General features: G+C 47.1%; 1 protein-coding gene across 1 annotated transcript; it reads left to right on the forward strand.

The window, feature by feature from the left end:
• Window positions 1-6,002: 6,002 nt before the first annotated feature.
• OSR1 (odd-skipped related transciption factor 1) lies at window positions 6,003-7,649 on the forward strand. Its single transcript, XM_026081358.1, has 2 exons — window positions 6,003-6,666; window positions 7,213-7,649. Exons 1-2 carry the CDS (start codon window positions 6,020-6,022, stop codon window positions 7,346-7,348), a joined length of 783 nt encoding a protein of 260 aa, XP_025937143.1. The 5' UTR covers window positions 6,003-6,019; the 3' UTR covers window positions 7,349-7,649.
• Window positions 7,650-14,265: the final 6,616 nt, after the last annotated feature.

Raw genomic sequence — 14,265 nt, forward strand, 5'->3', positions numbered from 1 at the left:
GGGGCGAGATCACACGTTTGCGGGCTGCGAGTTGTTGGCTGCCGCGGCGGCAGGAGAAGCGGGTTGAAAAGTTGGTTCTTCCCAGCCAGAAACTTTCTCCCTGCGTGCGCATGCCCGGCGTCTGGTGGGAGGTTGAGGGGGGGAGCCGGGAGGGGGGGTTGAAATAAGGAGGAGGCTGGAGGGAAGGGATCGGTTCAGTCGGAGCGCGGCTACTCCAGGGCGCGTTTGCGCTCAGGCAGCCGCACCCGCCCGGGCGGCAGCGGGAGGAGGGACGGCACCTCCGCGCCCGCAGCCAGGCACCTGGACACCTGGCCCGCGGCTCGCCCGGATCTGCCTGCCGCCGGCCGCAGGAGCAGCGGGGCGGGGTGGGGACAGAGCCGGGCCCCCCAGGGCCAGCAGAGACACTGACCTAGCCCAACCTTTTTTTATTATTATTATTTTTTATTATTATTATTATTTTGTTTTATTTTACCAGCTCCAATTTAGCCCAGGATCTTTTAACTGCTGCCAGCGGTGGAGCGCAGATCGGGATTAGGTAAATAAAAAGAACAACTCATTTTGTTTGTTTTTTGTTTTGCCAAGCCTCGAGGGTTGGGGATATCGATCCAAACGCCTCCTTTTCTCTCCCTCCTTTCTTCCTCTCCCCCCATTCCTCCCACCATGTTCTGGATGGTGCAGAAGAAGTGGGGGAATTCTGGTTCACGTGAGGAGGGCTATCCTCTCTGGGGAGGGCGGAGGGCTGGGGAAAGTCTTCACATGGGGCTTGGATATTTTGATGCTATTTAAAGATTTGTCTTCCCCTTTTAAAGTTGCTTATCCCCCCTTGCGGAGGAGCTGTGCTTTTAACCCGAGCTAAAAATGACACATATGAGCTGCAACAAGAAGTCTGAATGTGAACGTTCAGCTCTTCCCTCTCCTTTTCCTTCCCTTCTTCCCTTTCCTTCCTTTCCTTTCCTTCTTATTTTTTTTTCTTTCTTTCTACTCCATTTTATACTCCATTTATAGTGTTTTAAGGTCCAAGTAGCCTTGTCTGTTTTCTTCCAAGGCCATAAGAGAAATGAATCTGACGTTTATATTTGTCTGAATGGAGCAACACAAGTTCAGCGTAGACAGAAACTGGGCTTCTCTAGAGGCCGAGCCTATAAAGTGTCAGTGCAAAGCCGAGGATTAGGATATAGTTGTTATTTCTGGCTTTTGGGAGGGGAACTATAAAACCCGAACTTTTTGGAGATGACCGTAAAGGTGCGGGAATTGTCCGATAAACTGCAACCAGAGAAGGACGGTGAGAGCCGTGTCTCGGACAGGTGCACAGCGAGCCCGCTTTAGTATACCCGAAGCCAACCGAGAAAACGGGCCAACCCCTGAAACAGAGGCCAGCTCGGGAGCCCGGCGCGACGCGGTCTCGCCTCCCCGCTGCCTGCCCGCGCCCGGGCGCGCCGCGGCCGCGGGCGGCTGCGCTCGCGCCGCCAGGGTCCGGGATGCGCCGCGCAGCCCTGCGCGCCCCGAGGGGGACCCGCGCAAGGCGCCACCCGGCTGCGCCCCTCGCTCGCGCTCAGTGCGGGATGCGGCTGTGGGAAGCCGAGGGGTGCCCAGGGGAGAAGTCCTCCCTGCGGCGGGTCGTTAGGAAGGGCGGTTTACTTGTGTGCAATGGAGGCACCGGGGATTTCTCGGGGGACAAAACGAGAAYGAACCCTGTATTCGGGGGCCTTTYTAYWTWYKKKWKRATYMWMMMRWAWRTARAAAGTACAAAACTCCCAGACCAACCCAAAAACTTCTCCAGGGGGAGGTTGGTAGAGCCTGGCCGCCTCCGGCCACCCCCGCCGGACTCACCCGCGCTCGCCTCCCTCGCAGCGAGCCCAGCGCCGGGGTTGCGCTCCCGCCCATGGCCCTCGTAGCCACTGTCCCATTAGGGTCCGGCCCCAGGGATTTTTTGTTTTTTGGGGGGTAAAGGCTGACCCGAGCACTGTGGAGATCGTTGGTGCGGCTGAACCCTGGTTATTATTATTATTCCGAGGCTAAAATCCGCCGCATTCATCAACATTCGCAACGGTGGTCTGGCGAGACTTGTCAACACTGATTTCGTGATAAAATGTGAATGATGATTTTATAAGGATTGAGAGGAGATATCCAAGGCACATGCTGACTGAGTCCTTCCAGTCCTCATTAATGTTAGCAATTAACTCTTTCATGCTCAATTAGTCCTGAATAAACCTGCTTTAATAGATTCTGCACACTTCATTAATACTTTGAATAAATCCGTGCTGAACAATGCACTTTATTCCTCAAGAGCACCACGCTCGAATAGTGTGGAGCGAAAGGGCAATTTTATTCCCTTTCCAGTTAGTTTCCCAAACACAGATAAATTGTAAACTCTGCTTCCTCGCTTAAACTGATAGGAAGGGGAAAATCTCGTCCCCGCAAAGGGGACAAAATTAGTAGTCGTCCTGGTAGCAAAATGTTGCAGACCGATGCGATGCACTAGAAAGGAGACGGCTACCAGACTTTAAAGGATTCAGAAAAAAATAGGRGGACTTTTTTGACAGATGAACCTGATTGCTGCAGTTTGAGGCTATCCCAAGAATGCAGCGTTTTATGCCCGCTACTTTATCATGTTTGTAAAAATAAGCAACGTTCTCAGGGTAATTTACCTCCTCCATTCTCCCATGTGGAACTAATTAGCAAACCTCATTATTTATGAGTCAGGTATTTAAGGTAACAAATATCCCTTTCAAAGGACACATCGGAAATTGATAATTCGAGGTAGAAAAGAAAAATACCTACTACTCACAGGATTACTTAAAAATCCGTTTAATTTCGCTTCGTGCTATGCTACCGGCAACAAATTGTCTGGGTTTTTCTTTTTCTTTTTTTGGTATATAATGGAGATAGAACTTAATCTGGAAGGTTAAGGTTACAATGGTCTTAAAACAATGGCAATTGGACAATAGCATTACCATATCTTCAAACAGGACAAAGGGTAAGAAAGCTGGAGACAGATGTAGTCTTTCAAGTTTATGATCCTATTTTGCAGGGTAAATTTATCTTGGCATGAGTGGGTTTTGTTTCAGTCAGAACACAAGTGTTTTTTTCTTAATTACTCAGCGAGCAGGTTTGTGTCAAAAAAGAAAACCTCGCATAGTTTTATTGTGATGGGGGAATTCAAGCAGAGAACTCACGGGGTCGTCTTCTTTAAAAATAAAAAAATAAAAATAAAAAAGAAGCCCCGATAACGATCTGTTTACATGAAGCAGAATTAAAGGTGGAGGTGACACCGAAATCAAAGAAACATTGATCTCTCTGCGGGCAAGCGGGAGAGGGGAGAGTTACTGCACTGTGAAATACACGTTCGCTTTGATGTCCTGAAGAGAGGGGACTTCTCTGTGAAATACTCTGCTCTTCATCTATATTTTTGACTATCCCGGTTGTACAGAGCAAAAGTGCAGCTTACATTTCTGGAAAAGTGCCAAGAAACTTGTAATAACGTGAACACTCTGCTCCCACCTCCCCCCTTTCTTTTTCTTCTTTTTTTTCTGTTTTTTTTTTCCCCTGTTTTCTTTCTTTTTATTTTTTTTCTTTTTTCTTTTTGAAGAAGACGAGACTGCTCTAGCAAAAAATACTGGGGACAATGAATGCCATTATGAGCCAGTCGTATTTCTCTTTCGTTTCTGCCTCCTTCTTCGTTTGGAAAATCGAAACGGAATTTTTTAAATGTTTTCAACCAGGTTTTAACCCAAATTTTCATGGTAGATTCATGGTTATATATTCCAAATAAAATGTTTTCTAAGGATTTGAAGAAGGAGGGAGGGATAAACTCAGGAATGAACTCAGTTTACAGTAGGATGTTTCATGCTTCAAAGATCTAGGACTACCTAGTAGACATGTAGTCGTTGTGACATACAGAAACAGACATTTCAGGTATCTGGACAAGAGTATTTTCCGCGTTGTTTGTTCTCGGGGTCATCGATCGAGGTATTTGTGCTGTGAAACGGTCACGCCTAGTGTATGCGCAGCACAAACAAAAAAAGTATTTCCCCAGTCGAAGAACAAAACAATCTGGTTGTTTGATTGGCCCATAAACAGTTAAAAAAAAAAAAAAAAAAGGAGAGGGAGGAGAATGTAATGTGTGCGTTTTTCAATCAGCCACTATTCAAAATGTATCCAGTTAAAAAAGGCAAAATGTCACACTCTCTTATTCTGGGTCATTGAGATGGAATTCCTCTAAGTTTTGGGTCTCTCTTCCTGCTGCTGATTTATGTAAAACRGTGTGAAAGGTGGACTGGCGTACAGAGCTGCTCAGAGTGAATTTCTCCCTCTCACAACCTCTCAGCTGCAGCTCCTTGGTCCAGGCAGCAGCCCACATATAAATCAGATTTGTTTCCCTGATCATTAGGACTCTTCTGCCACCAGTTTTTCCCCCTCGCCCCTGGCCTAGAGGGACAATTTCTGATCTGCAGCACTTTGCTACCTCCTTTTCTCCAAAAGGGCTTTACTCTTAATGTGGGAATAAACACTGCTCACCTGGGCCGAGTGCTGCGGGACCCTGTGGAGACCTTGCGGGGATCTTATAGGATCCTAAGGAGGCCCTGGGGTGATCCTATGGGGACTCTGTGGATATCCTGAAGGTGTCTCACAGGGATCCTGTAGGAACCCTGCAAGGTTCTTACAGGGCCACTATGGGGACCCTGCAAGGATCCTTAAGGAGCTCTGTGGGGATCTTGCCGGGACCCTACAGGGTCCCTGCACAGTTCTTGGAGGGAAGGAGCCCAAATGAGGGCAAACCTCACAGATTGCCAGGGGCAAGCAAGCACAAGCTGTGGGCCACAGAGGAAGGAGGAGGCTCCCTGGGGTTCAGGGGTGTGATGCCTCCAAAAGCTGCGGGTGCTCTCTCACATGCACAAAGAGGGGGATCTTCCTACCCACTACTGGCCCTCAGGAAGGGTCTCCTGCCAAATGGTTGACAGCAGCCAGGGCTGTGCTGGGGGCTGAATTTACGGGCAGGGCCAGATGCTCCTCCATGCTGCTCTCTGGCAGCGTTTTCCCTCCACCTTGGCAGGGGAATGGGTAGGTATCTGTCCCCGAGGGGAGGCTGAGGGCTTGGCAGGACCCTGAAACACAACAAAACAGTGGTGCCTGGCCCAGTGTGGCCTTGTCCCATGGGGCCCTGAGAGTCCTAGCTCCTCTGGCTGGTGAGACGGGTGTCCCTGAGGAAAGGGTCTCCACAGGACTTGCCTTTTTCCCTTTTGAAGGGCTCTAATTAAGCGATTGCCTAAATTGGGACATGGGCTTGAAGCCAGATGCTTCCCCCTGGGACGAAAAAATGACACTTCAGATTTGTCACCCAAGCTCAGCATTTTCCTTCTTTTTGCAGTAAATGGAAGGACAACTGTTGTTTTTCCCCCCCCCCTCTTATTTTTTTTTGAAGGAGGAAGGATGGGCAGCTCTGAGCACCCAATTCTCCCCACCGTCCAGGAGGCAGAAGCATGGCTAAGCCCAGGCTGCAGGGAGGTGTGCAACCCAGGGGCAGCAAGACATCCACACTCCCTCCCTGCATCACCCTGAGGGTCAGGGCTGAAGGTGGTTTCAGTGGAAAGACCCAGTGGGCAGTAGCCTACCATTCTGAAAAGGCTGTATGCCCATACAGAAAAGGACTTTAAACTGCCTGGGAGAACCCTGAACTTTGGGACTCAATATCTCCCAACTGCTCCTGCATGGAGGGTCATCAGAGGCCTGTGTGGCACAGGGATGCTGTTGGGAGAGTGAGCGGTTGTGGATGGAGCATACCCTGTGTGTGGGGAGGGTGGAAGAAGGAGGATCTGGAGGCCTGTGGGGTGCCCCTCCAAGTCAAAGGCAGTCTCCTTCCATGGCTTTGGAGAGGGGGACTAGGGAGGAATGAGATGAGAAATTCCCTTTGCTTGTATCTCTCTATAAATCCACCTCTCCCTCTTCTGCTCCTCCCTCATTTTTATTTTCCAGATCTTTTCCTCCCCCTTTCCCAAGATCCTCCTCCTGAGCGGCCACCATGGGAAGTAAGACCCTGCCAGCCCCAGTGCCTATCCACCCTTCCCTTCAGCTCACCAACTACTCTTTCCTGCAAGCGTTCAACGGGCTGCCCGCCGTGCCCTCTGATCACCTCTCCAACCTCTATGGCTTCAGTGCCCTGCACGCTGTACATTTGCACCAGTGGACTTTGGGGTACCCAGCCATGCATCTGCCCCGTTCCTCCTTCTCCAAGGTGCCCAGTGTGTCGAGCCTGGTGGATGCACGGTTCCAGCTGCCCACCTTCCCACTCTTCCCACATGTCATCCAGCCCAAGCAAGAGGCCACCAATGTGACCCTCAAAGCTAAGCCCCGCTTCGACTTTGCCAACTTAGCAGTGGCCGCCACACAAGAGGACCACTCTAAACTGGGACAAGCGGACAGCCAGGGCTCCCCACCAGGGCTGGGCTCTTTGCTTGAGGTAACTAAACTATCACCAGAGAAGAAACCCACACGGGGAAGGTTACCATCCAAAACCAAGAAGGAATTCGTGTGTAAATTCTGTGGTAGGCACTTCACCAAGTCCTACAACCTTTTGATCCATGAAAGAACCCACACTGATGAACGGCCCTACACATGTGACATTTGCCACAAGGCCTTCAGAAGACAGGATCACCTAAGGGATCACAGGTAACCATTCTTTTTTTCCCTGTCCCTTCCTCCTCAAGCACGCGTACTATCCCAGTTGCCCAGCTATGGTCATGAAGGTGCTTGTAAGAAAGGTCATGTACCTAGCCAGCAGGAGATGTTCCCTTCAGGCTTTCCTTTGCCCAGATAACTCACTTTGGAAGATAAGCTTGTTGTATTCACCCACCCTGAAAACATGTCTTGCACAGGCTACTAGCTTATATGGACATTTTCACTCTCAGTTTGCATCATCTTGCTTGTGCTGCCCTAGTGATCATTCAGAACTGTCATGAAGACATGTGGCCTAGTGACTATGAAGCTCTCTAACCCTTTTTCTCTAAGAATGGCACTCTTGTAAGCCTCCTACACCCCTGTCTCTTCTTGCACACACGCACACAGAAGATCACTGGAGTGTCACACTCCAGTAGTCTTGGCCTCAGGAACTGGTGTGAAAGGGTCCAGGGTGGTCTGAGTAAGTCCCTGGGCAGGCAGGTCACTGCTGAATCCAGGCTGGTTATTTTGACATCTTAATGTTATTTTTCTCTCTAGATATATACATTCTAAAGAAAAGCCTTTTAAGTGTCAAGAATGTGGGAAAGGATTTTGCCAGTCCAGAACGCTAGCCGTCCACAAGACACTGCACACGCAAGTAAAGGAACTGAAACCTGCCAAACTTAAGTGCTGAATCTCCAACTTCTATGAACTTTTTCTCCCCTTCAGACTTTATACCAAAACTAGAACAGAAACAAAACTGCCAGGATGGGAGCACTGAACTTTGTGTTTTGTTTTTGTTTGTACTTAAAAATGAGCAAAATCCCGCCAAGCAACTAACTTCTTAAGTTGTGGGTGAAAAAAATATTTTGTGTTTAAAATATACATGAATGACGTGCAGAGTGCTAACTGGCTTGTGTGGCTTTGATAAACTTTATGCCAAAAGGTGGTGCTCACGTGTTGGACAGGAATCTCATTAAAATCAAACAAAAACCCACAACCCCCCCCAATCCCAACAACCCCCCCCCMAAAAAAATTGTAGCTTCCAAAAGTATTACTTAAGAAAAAAAAAACCTCTTATTTTATACTTATTTTTTGACTGTATAAAGCTTCTTACTTTTACACTTCAGGAAATACAGAGAGTTCCAGAAGATGATTAAGAACTGAAATGGTGGTTTCTCATCCTGGCACCATTAGGACAAGGAGAAGGGCAACTTGCAAATCTTTTTGCTAGTTTGTTTTCTTAAAAGTAGAAGAAAATTAACTTTTGGAAATGACCTAAATCTCTCAAGTGGGGAGTCCTACTGTGCACTAGAAAACACATCTAGATCTTAGATCTGCAGGTCCCCTTATTTGGGACAAATCAGTGCTCATGGGACATGGAGACCTTGTTTTTGCCTTGCGGTCTAGTGCGCTGGAAGGTTTGTAACTTATGGACTTCTTAAAAAAAAAAAAAGGAAAGAAAGATGGCAATACATCAGACTGATGGTATGCACAACATGGTTTTAGTGGTACTTTAAAATCTGTGTGTGTCCTCATGAGAGAGAACAAATCTCAACCTGAGAGCGTATTTTTTAAATGCTGGCTTTCTGAACAGTGTATTCAAATTAAGAGACATTCCAATAAGTTTTGTTTATTAAAAAAAAGTTGTATGGCTGTTTGGCACTTTATGCTGATTATTGATAATTGACATTTATCACTGGATTGTGTGTGTTTTTTTTAAGTATTAAAATAAATCGTTATTTTACAGGCAAGTCTGCGTGGACTACACGTGTTCATTTGATCTCTGGTATCTTCTCTAGTAAACCCTCTCCGTCAGTTTTCAGAACCTTTTTTCGAATTTACTTAGTATTTCCTCAGTGCCTTTTTTTTTTTTAAACTAGCCTTGAAAAGTCTGGTTCTTTCCTTATGCATAAGCTCCCTTTTTCTTTTTCTTTTCTTTCTTTTTTCTTCTTTTTTTTTTCAGGCTGACAAAAGTAAACAGATCTGTAGGGAGTCAAATAATTTTGCGGCTAGTGTGGAAAAAAATCTTCTTGGGTAACTAAATCTTGGGTATTAGCAGATAAGATTAGGTGTCAGAAGTGTTATAAAACAAATCAGATGACTAATGGGCAAACTGTTACTGTTCTCACAGCCTGAAGGCACTGCAGGGAGAGCCGCCTTCGCACCCCCTTCTCTTCGCTTGTCAGGAGTGTGTATTTATCAATCGCATCTTCGCCCGGTTCAGCGCTGATTTGGGCGGCCTTTGATTCCCGGCAGCTGCCTTAGATCAGAGATGTTTATTCCAGTGCGAAACCGCCTTGGATCGAGACGGGGGAGAGAGCTCGGAGCGGGGGGATCCGCCTGAGGCTTTGAAGCTCCTCTTGCTTTCCTTTCTAGTCTCCTCGGCAAACCCCAAACCCTCTTCCCCCATGACAAGTCAGTGCTCCGCCATGAAAGTCTCCTGCAGACTAGCAGTGTGACATATCCGAAATAACAGTGGACCCAACCCCGCGGCACTTGCATTTCCAAAATGCGGATGCTTGGCTCCGCAAGCCAATCGGTCCAAAGCGGTTCCTTTCCCCTTCCCCGCTCTGCTTTTAGAAAATACTTCTTTATTTGGTCAAGGAATCCTATGAGTGGCAGGAGGAAGAGTGCTGCAGTTGTTAATGTAAGGGTGGGGGGAAGAAACTTCTCTCCCCCTATTTATTTGACACCAATTCGAGCGCATCGTAGGTAATTTAAGGCACTTGCTGGACGGGTTGCAGAGTCTATCTTCACCGTAGGAAAGCCCTTGGAGAGCGCAGGGTGCTAAGCTCTGTCTGCACCCAGCTCCGGAGGCTGTGGGAAGCGACGGAGTTTGAAGGTGGTTTTACTTTGTTTCCCATCCCCCAACTCTCCTTCCTCTCAGCGTAAAGGCTTTTGGTTGTGTCTTAAAAGGCTTCTGAGAACCATCTCGGAGTAAGCAAAGAATGGGGGGAAATCACCCAAGCCTGTAAGAAGTCTGGGATATACCTCCGCACCTCGACAGCGACTGGAGCGGAGCCCTGCGCGGAGCCCGCCGGAGCAAGAAGCCCTTAGAGGCGCTAGCGTCGCATGGCGGAGCCAAATCGGGCGGCGTTTGCCCCGCAGCCTCTCTCGGGGGGCATTTTGCGCTGCCTCTGAGGGTTCCCCTCGCTCCTGGTCGGGGCTTGGCTGCATCGCCTTGCTCAAACCCAGCGGGGCGGCCGCCGCACCCCGCGCGCGCCGCTGCCTGAGCCGCTCTCCTCGGAAAAGGCCGCCCGCCCCCATCAGCGCGCGGAGCAGCCCCGGCCGCCGCCGCCGCTGGACGCTGCCGGGGCAGGGGCACGGCGCCCCGCGCCTCTCCGCGGAGGGACCCGCAGCCCGGCACTGATACGGGGCTTSCTGCCAGCCCAAGGGCCGGGTGGCTCCCTCCCCGCATTGCATTTCTTGTAAAAGGAGCCGCAGGGAGAAAATCTCAGGGAAATCTCTCCTTCCCTGCTGCAGCCTCCTCGCGTCGTTCATGGCAGAGTAAGTGAACAGGGATGCTCGCGGTGTCCAGTCGCGGAGGGGGGAAGGCGAAGGGCTATGTCTCTTGGAGCCAGTCATTTTTTAAGGGTCGTGACTACGAGGTGGCTCCAAAGCGGGGGTGGTGGTGGTGGTGTAGGGAAGGTCACTCCACTGAGGAGTTCCCACGGTCGCTTCACTCTCTCCTTATCACCGCGATAACAAAACACCCGTGGCAAGGTAAGAAACCGCGTCGGTCATCGGTTCCTGGAAATCATTAAAACTGCGGGGTCGTGAAGGTGGAGAAACCTCTCCTCTCAGCTGGGCATGAAATGCGTTTCATTTATATGGCCTAAGCCTGGTGATCTGCCTGCCAAGAATTTCCCTGAACATATATCTTCATGTGAAAAAAACAGAATTGACACAATCAGAATTACAGATGTATCAAAACTACGTGGGAATACCGAGCACGGAGGGCACACACAGCCTCTTAACATCGTTTATACTATATGTATATGTTTATATATATGTGTGTGTATTTCCTCTCCCAAGAAGGCCACTTTATTCCCCGTGCAAACAAAGGGTATCTCTCTGGCTGTGCTGTTCACTGCACTGGTGAACAGTTCGCCTATTCTCTCCTTTTTTTTTTTTTATTTTCCTAGGCAGTGTCAGTGTGGTGATTCCGAGGAAAGCAAAGAAGAGGTGAAATTATGACAGTCAGAGGAGATAAGTCATATTAACCCCAAAATAAATGAAGGGAATTAGATGGAAAATGTGCCTTTTGATTCAGGATTGCAAATAATTTAAATGATTAATTACCTCTCCTTTCTATCTTTTTCTTTTCTTTTCTCTCTTTGCATGTGTTTTAATCTGACATTCATGCAGTGAATAAAACTTATTTAGGCCCCTGTCTGCCAATTGAGTGTTGATTCTGTTTTCACAGTTGCTTTAAATTTTGCATTTTCATCATAAAAATATCACTGGATGAGAGTTTGCAGGAGTTAAAACCAGGGCACCTGACTCCAATTGTCTATTTCTAAAAAGATTTACAGGGAAACAATTTTTTTTTTTTTTTTACTTTTTTTTTAAAACCATTTCCAGTTACAGGAGAAAATGTAAAGATGTCTTGGCATCTTTCTCTCTCTCTTTTTTTCCTTTGCATTCCAGTCATTCTTTTTCTGCTCATAAACTGTTAATACTCTACAAGAGCCTGATTCTGCACAGCCTGCTCAGGCTGGTTTTCTGTTGGATGCAGGAAGAAGTCCCGTCAGATGGGGTCTTCAGTGAACATTCAGGAAGCAGAGCAAAAGCCTCCCTCAGACTGTGTACTGGAACAACAAATAGTTACTTCTCAGCTGTGGATTACATGTGCCTCTGAAGAGGGGATCACAAATCATTTGTTTTTTAAAGGATCCACATGAGTAGTATATTAATTCCAGTTTCCCTGGGGATCAATTAATCCCAGTTTCCCAGCATGGCTACAGACAATGCTGATGTGGTTGGGGGCAGGGAGAAGTGAGATGGGGAAAGGAGAAGGAAATTACGAAGATATATCATAGGAATACATGGCCTACCTGGCCACAAGTCATAAATGCTTGAGTTTCAGTACCTCCTCTACCTCTGCCACCATGTGAAGCAAATCACATCAGCTCCATGTTTTGGTTTCTTCATCTGTAAAATGGGAATAATGCTGCTGCTTTTTCTCCCAAGAGGACTGGACCACTCATGTGCATAATCTGCTGTATATTACTGCTGCTGGTACAGTGAGTCCTGTTCAGTCCTACTGTAGTGAAATAAGCTATTAGGATTCATACCTGGGCAGCTGAGAGCAGTGGCTGATCTGAGAGGTCTGGGTATAAGACAAGTTTGTATTCATGTGCAATTCTTTTTTATCTCTGGCAAATCTGTTAAGAGATGGAGTCCTAGAGCCCAGCATGCATTTCTTCCCTACCTTCCTATCTGGTKACTAACCAGCAGGAATGGCATGGGCCAAATTCATCCCTGGTGGGACTCCAATGACATCAGTCATCTTTATTGGAGCTTTTTGAATGAAGTCAATTGGATTTTACAAGGATTGAGTTTGGCCACAGGCATATTTAACTGCTCAGAGAGCTGCAGCAGCAAAGGAAGCTTTCTTTGTCTTAGAAAGAATCACTTCTTAGGCTGGGAAAGACAAGTTAAACCATTGACCTGTTTTACACAGTCAGGTTTACCTTATTTAAACTCAAAGAGCAGCTGAAGTGTGCTCAGCATCCAGCAGAGCATAGGAAAGACCTCAGCTGCCCCAAAATTCTTATAGCTTTTGATGAAACTTTGCATTTGTCCATACTGCTCTGAGCAGCACCATGCCATGAATACCCAGCAGACATGTTTACATGACACAGGGCAGCACTCTGCAGGAACATTGGCATGAAGCCTGCAAGCAGAATAGTGGCTTCAGCACAGTGCTCTGCTGTGCACAGAGCTGTTTGGCTCTGCCCTTTATAAGATGGAGCTATTCCRGAATCTGTGTCATGCTTGTATGGCTCAGCCACTTCCAGCTCATATCCCCCTTTAGACAGCTATCTGGGACTATAATTCAGTTATACCTGATGAAAACGTGGACTATCACCAAGAGGGATGTTCCTTCCTCCCCTTGCTAGCCTTAACTGCTGGTGCTCACTCCCCCTTGATCCCTTGTGCCGGTGCTAGTACTCTTGTTAGCAATGCAGGGAGCTGGATTTGGGAACTAATCTGGCTGAAAGCTCACCTAACCAAAAGAACTGGTTTGCAGCAAGCTCAGATCTTCCTCTAGAGGGGCCTTCTCTCTGTTGACCGCACAAGGAACTTAGACCCTCTTAGATCAGCTGCCTAAGTCTTAGATGACTCAAACAAGGTAAGACCAGTTCTTCCTCATGTGACCTTTAGGCACTTTTCAAACATATCCATTACTTGGATAAGGCTTACAGTTTAAGGCCTCTTAGTGCATACTAATTCTGATGCTATTTTCTTTAGCATTTAGTTATCATCAGTATTGCAGCTCTGAATGGGAGGTGACCACAGGCAAAGGGGAAGTCAGGGAAGATGATTAAAGTAAGAGAATTATTGTTTACTTAGTTATTCCAACATGAACAACAAGATAGTCTTGATCTTCTGTATAATACATGGCAGTAGCTGTAAATATCAAGGCTTTTGCCACATTGTTTGTGTAGTGAAAGGCATCATTTTTTTTCCTTTTCTGTGAGTGAACACTAAAATTTATGTTTGCCTCTGAGCAGGCTTTTGCAGAGATCTGTGTTTTTTTTTTTTTTTTTTTTGATTTACCAGATCCAAGTGACCACAAGGTTCCTATTTCTTTTCGTAAAGCCTTTCAGTGATGGTCAATGTCATGATATTAAGAGATCGTATCCTGTTTCTCAGACAGATCTTTCTATATCCAAATTAAACTGATCACTTGTGAGTACTTCTCTGAGTGTATTCTTTCTTGTTCRTTCTTCCCAACACATTCTTAATGCTTTACTCTATGGTCATTTCAGAATCAGAGTTAACATGGAAAAGTTGAGGAGGTATTTACATGGATAATACTGGGGACTTGATGCTAAAGTCTAAAAAACTATGTCAGAATTTGAAATGCGTGTATGTACACACATATATACCTATCTACAATTTTTCTGTTTCCAGAATAACTATATAATTGAGAAATGTTATTTATCAGCATGCTTTCATTTTATCAGTCAAATCCACACTTTGAAAAATGTGTCTGGATTTTTTGGCTGCAGTAGTTTTACTGGAGTCCGATATCACAGAATCACAGAATCACTGAGGTTGGAAGGGACCTCTGGAGATCATCTAGTCCATCCCCCCTGCTCAAGCAAGGTCACCTAGAGTACATTTCCCAGGATCGCATCCAGGCGGGTTTTGAATATCTCCAGAGAAGGAGACTCCACAACCTCTCGGGGCAACCTGTGCCAGTGCTCAGGCACCCTCACACTGAAGAAGTTCTTCCTCATGTTCAGATGGAACTGTCTGTGTTTCAGTTTGTGCCCGTTGCCTCGCGTCCTGTCGCTCGGCACCACTGAAAAGAGTCTGGCTCCATCCTCTTGACACCCTCCCTTCAGATACTTGTACACGTTAATAAGATCTCCT

Source organism: Apteryx rowi, unplaced genomic scaffold (assembly GCF_003343035.1).
Source record: "Apteryx rowi isolate R43461 unplaced genomic scaffold, aptRow1 scaffold_547, whole genome shotgun sequence".
NCBI lineage: Eukaryota > Metazoa > Chordata > Aves > Apterygiformes > Apterygidae > Apteryx > Apteryx rowi.

Bases quoted from the DNA above. Each gene is read 5' to 3' on its own strand.
- OSR1 (XM_026081358.1), top strand. From the start codon at position 6,020: ATGGGAAGTAAGACCCTGCCAGCCCCAGTGCCTATCCACCCTTCCCTT. The intron at 6,667-7,212 runs GTAACCATTCTT...TTTTCTCTCTAG, and splicing joins GATCACCTAAGGGATCACAG to ATATATACATTCTAAAGAAA.